At 37.0% G+C, this 14,455-nt stretch overlaps 1 protein-coding gene across 30 annotated transcripts in view; it reads left to right on the forward strand.

Moving 5' to 3' along the window:
* RBFOX1 (RNA binding fox-1 homolog 1) overlaps positions 1-14,455 on the forward strand; it is a 773,250-nt gene that overhangs the window by 714,653 nt on the left and 44,142 nt on the right. For all 30 annotated transcript variants that reach the window (XM_088064272.1, XM_088064270.1, XM_088064271.1 and 27 more), the window contains one exon: positions 11,487-11,619. In XM_088064272.1, the coding sequence (XP_087920398.1) occupies positions 11,487-11,619 (133 nt within the window). The remainder of the gene's footprint in view (positions 1-11,486; positions 11,620-14,455) is intronic.

A 14,455-nucleotide genomic window follows, 5' to 3' on the forward strand; every position in this document is an offset into this window, starting at 1 on the left:
GTGCACCCCATCCCTCAGCCATGTCCAGCTGTGCCAGCCAGGCCCCGTGGAGGGCAACAGGAGAGAGATGGAATTTAATAAATGTTTTTACTCTCTAAATCAGCGCTTTGATCTCTGAAACTTCTAGGTTTTATTTTAGCTCCAAGTAAGCATTAAGATATTCAAGTTATTGTATGTGTAGCTACTAGTGGATTTTTCTGAGCACAATGGGATAGCTCACTGTTAACTACATGGGTAGCTCACATATATGGTAAAATATCTGAAGTTTCTCCAGGCCTTTGTTCAGAATGATGTGCAGATGAATACTTCTATTTCCCAAATGTTTAGTATGCCCATAAAAGAGAATTTTGCCTTGACTCCAGTGAGTACAATTTAAACTGAAGTCAATTTTGGCTTAGATTTCCTAAATGTTAGAGTTGTTTCATCTTCAGTGAGCCTGCTTATCAGCTCCTAAATAAATCTTTCATACTGCAATCAAGTGATAGAATTAAAAGAAGAAAAATATGAAAATGCAAAATCCGATATTAATTTGTTTTATTTTATCATACTCAAGGGCAAATGAAGTTGATGGCCCATTTTTTAATTGATATATTGATTACAGTTTTGGAAGAAGCGGTGGTGGAATTCAGCAAAAATGATTGAGGTGGTACAAATGCTTATAAATCTGTCCCACATTGTTCGTGTTCTTTAATTGTAATTGTCTGATAAAACTTCCATCGGTTTCTGTAATTAACCTAATGGTCTAAATGAATTTCCAGATCACTGGTTATTCATTTCAATATAGAAAATGCCATTACACTGAGTTTAATTAATACTAAGTAAGTTCACAGTCCATTGTACCGTTAGAATAGAATTGTATTGTTTTAACTGTTTAAATTATGAATATTATTTCCTCTCATCTTGTTTGTCCCATTTATGGACTTGAGTGTTCATTTTCTATTCATACTACAATAACATAAACCCCTTATAATTAAAATATTTAAAACCCAATGCTCTTCAAGCTCAAAATATCCTCAAAATATCAGTGCGGATTTTTTTTCTTTTATTTTTTATTTATTGTTTCAACTATTTTTAAACAGAATTCAGTCAGTGCCAAGCTCATAATCCCATGATATGGCCTAGAACATCTTATTTATCTTGATATTTCTTTCACAGAAGTACATATGACAGATAAGCACTCACCAGAGGATACTTTTGCTTTGCGTCAGACAGATATTAAAACAATAAACTATGTTGCCCTGGGATTTTGGCTTATGAGCGACCAGGCAACAACAAGGCAAAGATGAGATGTTTTTGAAAGGTGGGAAGGCAGCTCTTTTGGAAAATTCCCTGGAAACCTTTGGTCCTGTAATATTTTTGACAAGAAGTATTTCTAATGCTAAAGTTTGTGGGGTTTTTTTTAAAACAAATCAGGAAAACACTTCAGCTTCATTCCTTCAGAGCAGACATTAGAAGTGTCCCAAAATTATCCCAATATTATTCTTATTCCATGCATGATGTGCAAGGAGAGGACAATCTATGGCATAAGCATAAAGTGTTAATTACATGATTGGAATTTTGTTCTCTGTTGAAAATATTAGCAGTTACATATAGCAGACATATGTCCTAGTTTTAAAAAGTGTTTTTTTTCCTGTGGGTGTTTTGTTTTAATTTATAGATGGAGGATGGTTCAGAATCTTACTTATAGAATAAATGGGGAAAATCATAAATATACATTTTTTTATTTATAAAAAGCACATCCAGTAGTAGGATTTAGTGTGTTTGAGGACTCATGGTGCTACAGAAATGAAAATTAAGTCAAGCCCGTCTATGCTATATGTCCTTGCTTTAGAGATAGGTTACTTGGCTTATGAATTTTAGTAAACCACCAAAAAAATGCTGTATGAAACTCTTTTCATGTTGCTTGTTTCAGTGAAGACATTCCAGGTTTTATTTTCCTGTGGCGTTACTAATGGATTGAAGGAAGACCTTTGGCATTTCTATTATGTTCTGGGATATTTTCAATACCAACAAAATTACACAGGGAAAATAGAAATTTTCAAAAGGTGATTCAAAGTGCGCTTCTGAGCCAAATCATTAGGTGAAGCATTTGGTTTGGAAATCTTGATTCTGTTGATTTTGTCAGGTTTAATCTGTTGCACATGTGCAATTACCTGAAAATTATATTATAATGATGGCAGTTTGTGCCACTCCAGGCAGCTGAAGGGTAGATGCTCCTGGCACTTGGTGAATCCTTCTCTGGGTTTTGTGTCAGTCATCACTGACCTCATTCAATCCAAATCTACATATATTGCAATGATATCAATGAATAATTTGTTCTGATTTTATTGTTGTAGTTTTTCTTCATTTAACTGTTTGGTAGGCTTCCCATTTGGAATTAGAATATGGGTCAGGAACAGTTTAAAAATAAGTATTCATGTGGTAAAAATAATTTGCCAGAGCTTCAGTATTTCTGAATTGAATGTAGAAAGGTTCTGCAAATTAAATTTTCGATAGGTCTGTTTTCTCTTGAGCTAAATTGGAATGGGATGTCACTTCATCACTTATCAGTGCATTGTATTTACACCTGGCTACTTATTGCTTTGTAGGAAACAGGTAGAGCACCCCTGCAAAGGAGTCTGTGATTGGGCCATTAATTAACCAAATTAACTCTTGTAGGGCTGCAGTTCCTGACTAAGGGTGCAAAAATCCTGTCAAAGAGAAATGTCTGTACATCTGAGAAGAGCAATCCCATAAGTGATTTCCATGCTACAAAAACCTTATTACTGAACATTTAGGGGTCAAACTATCTTTTGATGTACTTCCTGAATTAATTCCCTTTATTTATGAAGAGAATCTCCCCATAGTAATCAGGAAAAAATGTGCTAATTGCCCTTCCCTTTTGGATGTTAAATACAGTGGCTTTAAGTGAAAGCTTAAATAAAGAAGATACCAATACTAAGTATTAAGGGAATGGCTTTCCATAATTCCCTCCCCAAGGTATGGAAGTGTAGAGAAATGTTGATGTCATCTCATGTTGAAATGTCTTCAGAAGGTTTTTTTAGCTCTGTTCTTTTTTCAGAGCTTTTTTAGCTCTGTTCTGTCCCATTGTGTTGGGCCTTGCTGCGATGCAGGATAACACCACTGATTTTCCAGTAAGATAAATATAATACAAAATTTAAAAGATTAAGTAAAACTGTATTCATACGCATTGCATTATAGTTTTGATTTAAGTATCAACCTGTTTTTAAATGTAAAGTCAGCCTCTTTGTTTTTTTTGTTTTGTTTTGTTTTTTGGGGTTTTTTTTGGTGTTGTCTGAAATTCGTCCTACAGCATTTTTGATGTTCTGTATCAGTATACATTGTCTTTCTGCAACTATTTTCAGGATAGTATCACATGATACATCATGACTTCTTTGTGCACAATCCTGGCTGCCACCTTCCCTGGCTCTGCATCCTGTAACCTCTCTGCTGTGTCACTCTTTTTTAGTACCAGACCCACAGTGTTGGCTGTACATCTCAAATCACCCTGTCTGTCAGATAGCAAACTCCTTATTTTGTGTTTTTCAGCTTAGTCTTCAAGATTTGGTTGCAAATAAAGGCACACCTTAGTGTCACTCTATTTTGTGATGGTTGTTATTGAATCACGGCTCTTTGAACAGTTCTGTGTACAACAAAATTCAACCTAAATTTAACAGATAGTAAGTGCTTTTTAAGAATTAACATTTTTAGTATCAGTATGTCTTTGCAGGTGCAATTCTTTGTTTTGACAATTTTTCCTTTATGGTTTGGATTAGGTTAACAGCTGGGTTTTTCCTCTATTACTTCCTGCCTAAATTGTTCCCAGTGCATTCTGACAGTGCTCTTTTTGCAGTTTAATAATTCTGTTGAGCTTTAGGAATCCTTGTGTCATCTAAACAGTATTTCTTGTCACTATATAATTGACTTCAAGCATTCAAATTACTAAATTTTGTCATCTCTTTATAGCAGTGCTGCTCTTCTTCCAGCTTTTCCCAACCATGGTCTTTTTCCTTTGTCTTGGAAATGGTGCTTTGTTAGACACGGGGGATTTCTTCCATTTGCTTGAAACTTGTATCTGTCCAATAACTGGGAACACCAGACAAGATATTGATCACTTTGATCATCTATATTTGAAGATTGTTCTTTAATTTAAGATCAAATATGTCTTCTCTGATCTCTACTGTTTCTTTTCCTTTATGTCCTGGGTGCTTTTTCACCTCCTGAGCTTTTCCTTCTTTTTTAGTTGTTTCCTTTGTTAAAACCCAACTGTTCTTTGTACCTCAACTATTTGCAATTTCAGCTATGCAGTACTCTCATTTTGATTTTAAGTATATCCTAAGTAATTTCACTACCAATTATAGCTTTTTTTTTTAATTCAAAGGTGTAGGTTGGTGTCATTACACAGCTTTACAGAAAGAGTTCTCAGTCATCTTACCCATTCCTTTGTATCACTTCATGTCCTCCATTTCCTTTTTCTTGTTCTTGGAAACCCCTTGATGTCCTAGGGTGACGTCAGGTGGCTGCATATGCAATCCAGGTAAAGAAGGGTGAGGTATAAGGGAATTTCTGATAACCACAGAATCACAAAATGGCCAAATCTGAGTGGCTGAGGTTGGAAGGAACTCTGGAGAACATCCTGTCCACCCCTGCTCCAGCAGCAAAGCCTGGAGCAGGCTCTCCAGGACCACAAACAGCTTGTGAACATCTCCAAGGATGGATGGAGAACCTACAGCCCCTCTGGGCAGCTGTGCCAGTGAACAGGCACCCTCACGTGGAAAAGGCTTAGGCAGGAAGGTGAGACAGTTTCCAGGCTTGGGCATCAAGGATTTGCTCAGGTGGTTATAAATTAATGGCATAGCATGGTAGCAATATACAGGGAAAAGGATTGTTTATTGGTACATAAGAAGAGATGGAACAAAAAGAATAATTCCATCTGGACTTAAAATAATTACAAAGTCATTATGTGGAAGTCATTGAAATAATAGATCAATTAGATATGAAAGCAGCTTTAAGATAACTAAATGAAAAGCTTTGTTTGAACAGTTAAGTGTCTTCCTATAATTTAACATAGGAATAAATAGTAGGTTGCTTTTACTGAAGTATTTAGTTTATGTGATTTTTTGTGTGCATTTGATTATAGTTTGGTATGGAATAATCTCAAAATCTGATTCTTCCCATGTCTGAGGATGAAATATTTGAAAACAGTGTTTTAAATAGTTGCCTATCCCCTTTCCATAAATATTTACATGTGCATCAGTATAAAAAGTTTCACCACATTTATGTGAAATTTGGTGCTAATTTGGATTTGACAGGAAACTTAATGCAGTAGTGTTGTGTAAAGGGATTCAATTACAGTGTGCAGTGTTTTGTAAGTAACTGTCTTGCATAAAAAAGTTAATTAATCAGAGCTGTGTCAATTTCCTTGTGCCATGTCAATTTACAGCAAGGTAATTAATCACTAATCGCCCAGCGTGCAGCAAACTAAGGGACAATCCATGAGTCATTTGTTGTTATTTTTTTCCAAATAAATGGCACACAGAGCCATGAAGAAACACATCTTGCCTTTCATAATATTTTTATCGACAGTTTTGCATGTTGTAATAGACTGCAGCAACAAGCAGCTGTAGTTCAATGGAATATGAATATTAAAGAAACAAATGAGAGCAGATTTATAGGCCATTGCTTTTCTGTTATGTCAGTTTTGAGATTACACTGAGCAAATGAACAGTGAAAAATTACTCTTCCATGTGGAGAATGGTGATTAGACTTGTACATTAATTAGAGATTTTTGTTTTCCTTTTTAATGCATTTCAAATGAGAATGCCCTATAAGTAGGGGTTTCTCCTAAATACGGATTTATTCATTCCTAAACAACAGTGTGTAATACTGGCATGTATATTTTTACAATAGTGAGGAAATAATTGGTCTATAATTTTTAGAATGGTTCAAAAAATAAATAGCTTGTGAAAGAAAGAAATAGAAATGACCAGTTGTGACTGTGTCTGATGTATGTGGGAAATTTCCTTTGAATGCAGTTAATTCACAGCTAGGTCCCAGGGAAAATCATCTCACAACACTGGCAGGTGGAGAAATGTATTTTCAGCCTGTAATTTTAAACACTGTGAACTTTCTAAAGATTTTTTTTTTTTTACCCTGAATTTGAAGTGTGTGTATGTACATATATTTATATATAAATGCCTTTTCATGTTAAAATCTGTATTAACAGAGCTTACATTTTGCTTGCAATGTGCTTTGGCCTGTGTATTTAAATGCGCAAATCCTCTTTAGCACAGTGTTTATAATTCTTTCAAAGAATGCCACTTAATAGTACTTATTACTATTCCAGTGAAGGGAAAACACAGCACACATTGGGATAAGCTGCTGATTCTGTTCCTGAAATCTCAGATAATATCATATAGATTATTCTGCTTAGCCTTTCTCAGCATGCTACCCATTATATCTCTTTGTTTTTAATTTATTGTGTTTCCTCAACGGGGATCCTCCTGAACTATGGGAATAATGTAGATGTGTCTCCCTGTCTTTCCAGCAGTTGAACTGTGCCGCAGTAAATTAGCCATAAACTGATGCAAACACGACGTAACATTAAAATTCTTCACCATAAAACATTTGCAAACTCTTGGTGGCAGATGACCTGCTACTCTGTGCGGAGGAGGAGAGATTAGGAGTGATGAGAGGTAGATCTGCTCATCCATTTTGATGGCACACCTTTCTTGGGGCATATGGCACCCTCATACAAATTCAAACTGCAGCACAAATGTGAAGAATAATTGCCCATTAAAGTGGCTGTATATTTTTATGGCTTTGATACAAAATCTGCCCCCTGTTGTCTTTTGCATCTGCTGCTCTTTCATCTATCCCAAAGCTTTAAAACTTTAATACACAGTCTATAACCCTTAAGTATTTTTTTGCCAGGTTATATTCCTCTTTTTGGGAACTCAAGCTTTTCATTGTTCCTTCAGTCTTTGTTTTCCCAGGCCTCTGTTGAGATATGGTGCCTACAAAGTGCACCTCCCTGTCATGTTCTTTTAATAAAAAATAGTAAAACAAATGCTTATATTGTGTCTTCTGGGAAAAATTAAGATTTAATTAAATTTCATCTGTGAACTCTAAGATTAAGTTTTTCTTACTTATGCTCATATTTGCTTTTTCTATAAAATCATTAGTTATTTAAATTTTGCTGATATAATACCATGAATCCTGTTAATTCCAAAGGCCTTTTTATTTGCTTAAATGTGTCAATTTGCTGGCCATGTTTCATGTTTGAGATCTAAACTGAAGTTCACTGAAGTAACAGTGATTCCACATTTACAGAGTGTAAGAACAGAAAACTTTGTAGACAATCCTCATTGTAATAATAACTTTTTAAAATTGTATCTCCCTAAGTATAAAAATAGAACAAACAAGTTTAAAGGAGGAATCTTACCAGTGTACTCTTAAAACAATTTCATTTAGGCTGCAGTAGATGATTTGTATGATTTTTGGTAATTATATTAAGCAAAGCCAAGGATTTCTACAGCATATTATTTATACTATTATTTTTTTAACTTGAAAAATTAAAATTGCTGAATGACTTAGGAGCTGAGTTTTGTGGTTGTAATATCATTCATATTTGAATAGCCAACTGAATATCTATGGAATGGATGGGGCCAGTAGATGAACATGTAAATTGTTTTCTATGGCTTGATGTTTGATTATATATTGTCCTTAGAAAAGTATTTCTTTTTATAACCTCATGTTACCACTTCCTATCATCAATGTGCCTTTGGAGAAATCTGCCTTTTCTCAGTCACAGATCAGAAGAATTCCAGTCATCAAATTACTTTGATGAATTTAAGCTACTTTTGCTTAGAAGAGGCCTCAGATGCTTCCCTGCTGAGAGTCAAACACATTTTCAGCCCCATTATAATAGAATTTTCACTGACAAGTTTCAGCAGCTGGGCACTGAGGCACTGAGGAAGGTTGACCTACAAACTGTAAGTCATTAAAACCTCTACCCCTCCTGGCTACTCTCTTCATTACTTTTGGGACTGCCTAATAGCATTTAATACTTCCTGATGGGACAGCCCTTTTCATAAAATTCTTTTTATGAAGTCCATTCTTCAGTTGTGTTCTGATGCTGCCACTTCTGCTGGTTATTTTGGGGTGAGGATATTAAAACGTTGGTAGCAAAATAAGTTCTGTGGTTATTACATATTCCTACCCATCTGATTTCTCAGCTGGGCTGAAGGAGCATTATGTGTTTTTTTCTGAACTCAAATCCAGGGCTACAAAACCTGTTGATTATTTTACCTCTAAGCTCAGTCTCGAATATTAGTACCTGACAACAGAAAGTGTGTTTTCAGATACTCTGATTTTCACATGGACCCAAATCAATTTTTGGGATGTTTATAAATAATAGCCATCGAATAAACTCAGCTGTTAGACCTCACTTGATTGTAAGGCCTAGCAATGCCACTCTTGGCCCATGTTTAGTTTCCATCATGACTGATCCTCTTCCTGGCAGAACTACCCCTCACTGCTCTGCCTTCCACTAATTGCATCTTGAGTATTTTAGTGCTTTGCTTTGCTTTAGACATTTTATACTCCATGACTTTATTAAGAGAGCAATGCAAGGCAAGCATAGCAAAACATTTATATTACTTCAGGCTTCTCATTCAAATGCATCATTTGTGTTGCAGATCCTTTGAAAATAATAAAAAAATCATTATCTTGTCTTAGCATCTCCCATGACTGCTGAGCTTCCCTTACAGGTTTTGGATTTGGTAAACTCTTACGGGCTAAGTGACTCTCCCTGCTATCTCTGGCTTCTTCCTTTTTCTCCTCTTTCATTAAGGGGAAGCCTTCTTTCCCATAAAAAGTAATTCTTTCACAGAGCCATTTCCTCAGTGTCTCCCAATAATTCCAGTTAGTTTTAATTTATTGCTTAGGACTCTAAAGGAAAAAGTGCTGTAAATATTGCCAAACGTAGATGTTCATTACAAAGAATTAATTACTGGAACAGATCTCTGGGCAGGACTTTCCAGACCATGTCTTGCAAGCCCACTATGGTGTTGCATATCTTACATTACTGGAGCTTAGGATGTTCTTGAGTTAGCTGGATTTTCTCTATCACTTCTGTTGTTCTTGTGAAATTGTGTTTTCTATCAATATTTAGAAAACAACAGATGAAAGTGAAGAATAATTGCTATGTAGGTCAGTGAAATTTCTCTTAATTTTGTCAGTTTAAGAGTGTCCCTAAAGGCTACATGTTATAATTTAACATGTGCACCATTTCAGATGTCAGTTTTTCCTGGCCATTTTGTCAAATCCATTTCTACCCATTTGCTTAAGCAAACTCTTCTGAGCACTGGTTTGTTTGGTTTGGTTTGGTTTTTTTTATTTAGTTAGCTGTTTTTGGTTTGGTGGTTTTTTTTTTTTTTTTTGAAGGCACAAATTAACAATCAGTTTATTAGAGAAACTTACTTCTAGAAATGCCTATTAGTTGGGAAAAGGTGATTTTTCTGAGGCAGGCTGAACATCACTCTTACACAAAGAGTGTTAGAGTTAAGTGTTACCTGCACTGGATTAGATCAGTTCTCCATCCAGTCCAATGCCTGTAACTGGAAAGAAGGAACAGCTGGATGAAGAAAGAAAAGCTGTAAGACTGGAGGGGGTGTAGAATGGAAAGAGAATGGAAGATCTGTAGTTTGAACATTTTGTAAAACTATCTTCTGCATTTTCCTCTGCATAATGTATGAATTTTTATACAAGGTTGTATACTTGGAAGGGGAAAGGGCAGAAGTTACATGATTCCAGCAGCAGGCCATAATTTTGTCACTACTCTATTTACACTGCTCAGTACTCAATCTTGTTGAATATGCAAAAGTACTTACAGAATCCATATTTCACATATAAGATGTGTATGTTGTTTTTCCTTTAAAAGAAATTACCTTAAGACTTCTTAAATGCAGTTGCTTGCAAAGTTATCAAGAAAATATCGAGATCTGCATGTTCATCTTTCTGATTCTGACACATTCCTTTTATAGTCCTTATAAAATATGGTATTTGCACTTTCTAAGACAGTTCTAATTTATTTGCATTGCCATAAGGTTGGTTTGTGTTGTATCACAGGCACGTAAATCTTTGCAGAATTACTGTGTAACCTTTCTGTCAGAGAGAAGGACCTAGAAAATCCCCTAAGCCACAGCAGTAAGGCAGTAATAGAGAAATCACCATAATTACAGTATTTGCCTTCACATGTTCAGATAGCAAGGCCTAAAGTTGTGAATTTTTTCTTTTTTTCAAATTCAAGGCTTCTTTTAAAATTTGATGCTAATTGAGGATTGAAATCCCTATTTCAGATTTGAAATTTTTTATACATCAGTATTTCCATTTGCTTGCTTTTTATTACAGTTTTGCTAAGCAATATTTGTTTTATTTCTTTATTTACATACTGAAAAAGAAAAAAATTCAACACAGTGAAGCACATCTGATGTAACCTGACTGCCAACAGAGCCGGGTTTGATTTCATCTGTCTCACTGATTAATTCATTCATGAAATACATGTTCTAACATTGACACTCAATATATGTACAAAGGAGAAATTAAGTAATGAAACACTGCTTAAAAAACTGGCAGAGAAAGCAAAGTGGGAAATTTTGTGAGTGGTTTTGGAGGTTTATTACTATTTTTTCAATTAAAAAGTTATCAAGAGAGAAATTTTACAGAAGGAAGGCCTCTAATACTGTATTACTGTTCAATTTCTGATTAAAATATTTTAAGTCTCACATGGAATGGTAATTAATTTTCACAGTTCCAAAAACAATATAGAAATGTCTGAGTTAATTTTTTTGTTATATGATTAAGTTATTTCTGTTTGGTCTGGATATTGTGTGGATTCAGATGTAATCCTGAGGCATACCACTCTTCCCTTTGAGGGACTCAAAAGTACAGTTCTATACATGGCGCAACCCCCAAAAAAATGAGAAAAGAGAGGAAAATGTCTTTCATTATTACACAGTTAAGAGCTGGTCAAAAATCAGCTCTGGAAGAAAAGCAAAGCTCTGTTCAATTGGCAAAGTCACTGGGTAATTTAGATGACTTGAGGTCACCTGAGTCTCTAATGTCTCACCCCCACTCAAAAGAGGGCTGACTTTAGAAGACAGATCCAATAATGTGATGCAAATATCTCTGACATTATAAATTTGAGCCTGAACTTGGACCTGGGGAGTCTCCTGGTAGCAGTGTTGGCTGCAGCGGGCAGCGCTCTCCTCAGTAGTGTCTGCTGAGGAGCTCACAGCCGCCTGTGCCGCTCCCATCCAAATTCCCGCTTTGCGCACAGAGATTTGCGTGAAAACATCACTTAAAACCCTCTGGCGACTCCCTGGTCCAGCTACAGGCCAGCTTTTCCACCATCACAACCGCACTGTTTGCTCCAGAGCGTGGACACTGCACACTAATCCCTGTGTTTTATCTCCCCTCCGCAGTGCCAGGATTTCCCTACCCTGCCGCCACCGCAGCTGCCGCGTACCGGGGTGCGCACCTACGAGGCCGAGGTCGCACGGTGTACAACACGTTCCGAGCAGCGGCTCCCCCTCCTCCCATCCCAGCCTACGGCGGGTAAGGAGCTCTGCTTCCCTCTCCTCTGGCTCCGCATGGATCCATCCCGGGAGCCTGGGCTCCGTTCCCAGCCCTGCCGCATGCGGGTCGTGCCTGCCCGGCACCCGCGGCTCGCACAGCGCCTTGAAAAATGACTGTGATTTGTACTGCCATGCTTGGTGGCCTTAAGCATTTCAGATGTCACATATTGTTATGTAAATGCTCCCGCAAACGGAAGGCTCCGGAACAGGGAGATTGTTTCTGCTAAAGGTATATTTTTGATGATTGCAAACATCTGGTTATTAAGGAGGTTGGATCGTGTTAACTTCTTTTTCTTCAAATCGCCTGCTGAAAGTTGTCTCTGCATCTGAAGGCTTAGTGCAATATTTTTTTTTTTTTAATGCACATATATATATATATTTTATTGCAGCTTGCTTAGCTTTTCTAGTTGCCATCTTTGATATGGTAGAAATCTGGGGTGCTCCTCTCAGGACCGTGGGTTTTGTATAATAATGCCTCAAGATTTTGCTGTCAGTATTTACTAAAACCAAGTAGTAAACTAACAAACAAAGTAGAGGGATTCATAGTAATAATTTATAGAAACCCTATAATCTTTATTTCAGAAGATTGTTTGGGGTTTATCTATATTTTTTGGGGAAAGAAAGAATAAACAATTTCTCCTGTAGCTCTGCAAAGCCTGACACAGAAAGGCTTTGTGTGTGACAGGTAATACTAAAAACCCTTAATAACATTAGCAAAAGATTTTCAGCTGTTAAGAAACTGGGAAATCTGGAAAATTAGGAAACTTAGGAGATCCTAGGCCAAAGTATTATTTTGTCATAAAAAACTTGATTTGCCACTGCCTCTCTGTAGAGCTGCTGGATCTTTCTGGGAAGGGGTCAGGAAGGGTTGGCATGGGCAGTGAGAGAAGGTGATCTCTCTTTTTCTCTCTTTCTCTCCCTGCCCTCACTGAAACCCTGTTCAGCAGCTCCTTGGCTCCCACTGGGGATGTACCCCCATACAGGAGCTGCCAGCACAACCCCTGTCCCCTGCTCCATTCCAGGAGGTGGTGGGTGCCCTGCACTGCTTCCCACAGTTTCTCAGTAAACCTTGCTTCCATAAAGCCAAAAGGAGCATCATTTTTCAGACAAATTTGCTAATCTCCTTGGTCAGCCTTTGGGCTGACTTTTCAGGGATATATTTATATTGGCAGTTTGACCATTCCGTCCCATTGGGCAGTTATTATCTTAAAGAAATAAGATTTTCTAAAAACTAATGTAAAATTGATGCCACAGTATCAGGTTCTTATGTAAAATTGATTTATTTGAGTGTTTTCTGTAGTTTATTAAGCAAAACAGTGTTACCACTACTGGAAGAAGACACTTTTCTGATGGTGTCCCACCAAATTTATCCCAGTTAGAGTCAGTCCAGGCATTTGTACATGCAAAGATGGAAACAAGTTCAGAATGCCCTGCATTCAGATTTCAATCAGAATTCCTCAGCTACCAAATAGATACTGCATCCAAAGAAAGTGGAGTCTCCATCTCTACCTTGTTTGAAAACAAATTCTTGAATTTGAACCTAGAGTGCAATATGAAGTGAGATAACAAGGTGGGCCACTCAGTTTCATGATGCGATTAACATCACACCCTAGTTAAATACAAAGTTATAGAGGTATATACAAAAACAATTACCAGCTGTATGCGATAGTTTTTGAATTGGACAGCACTTTTTGGTTAGTATTTCCAAAATGAGCAAATACTTTCTGACTAGCAAGAAACTTAAATTTGCCTTAAGAGGCCACATGTGGGTGCTCTGTGTATACATGTGTGGTATACACATTATTATAATTAGTGCACTGACTCAGCAGCAAGAGCTCCATTTCCAAGTGTAGCTCATGTAATTGTACTGCTGATTGCCACCCTCTTTAGCAGTAAGTTAGATGTGTAAGCACAGAGAACTGCTGTTGCCAGTCAGTGCAGAGGTTTTGCAGTCAGGTCCAGCAGTGCTCCAGCTCCTGGTTTCCAGGAGGGCAGCTCAGCACTCCCACTCCTCTGCAGGGTGGTTTGACAGGCTGGCTGAAGCTCATTCCCTTCCTGCTCCTGCCAAATCTGGCTTTGTGCATTGCACTGGTCACAGGTGCCATCATTCCTTGCTCTGATGGCTTCCAGCTGTCTGAGAGGAACCCTTGCTAATCTAGGGCTCACCTTGCCACAAAACATAATTTGACACTGCAAAAGCTTTCAATTACCAAGCTCTGTCTTAAATCGTGTAGGTCTTAGTTCAGATATTTAATTTTCTCCATTCACCTGTGCTTTAAAGTAAGGCCCTGCTTTCTGAATTTCCCATTTTGTAATTCATGGGTCAGTACAGAAGTTATACATATCTCTGTTGCACTGATCCATAGCTGGGGTAATAAAACTTTATTTTCCCATAATTTCTTTGGCCTGGCATATTAGATCTCATGTTGGTATCTCCAGTGATACAAGAGTGTAACAAAGAATTTCTGTGTGATTCTTTCTTCTCTGCTCACCTATTCTATCCTGTGGCCCATCAAAGAAGAAATAGGGAATTTCCATCGGAAAAAAAATCCTTAATTAATGGAAATTAATTATGAGAATGTTGTTTTTGGTCACAACATGAATAGAACTCAAGAAAATTACTGAGAAAATTATAATAAAGAGATCACAGAGAATGAGTCAGCTTAGAGAAGGAAGAAAACAACTTGGAATATCGTTTGTTGTTAAGAAAAATGGAGTTAGTTTTGATTGCTGTTTTGCAATTAATTTAGTAGCAATTTCTTATTTTACACTCAAGGAAGGAGCCCAGCCTATCAGCCAAGCAAACAGTTTCATAC

This window comes from Pseudopodoces humilis, chromosome 18 (genome assembly GCF_049639895.1).
Source record: "Pseudopodoces humilis isolate 2021_Gansu_Grassland_sample_001 chromosome 18, ASM4963989v1, whole genome shotgun sequence".
Taxonomy (NCBI): domain Eukaryota; kingdom Metazoa; phylum Chordata; class Aves; order Passeriformes; family Paridae; genus Pseudopodoces; species Pseudopodoces humilis.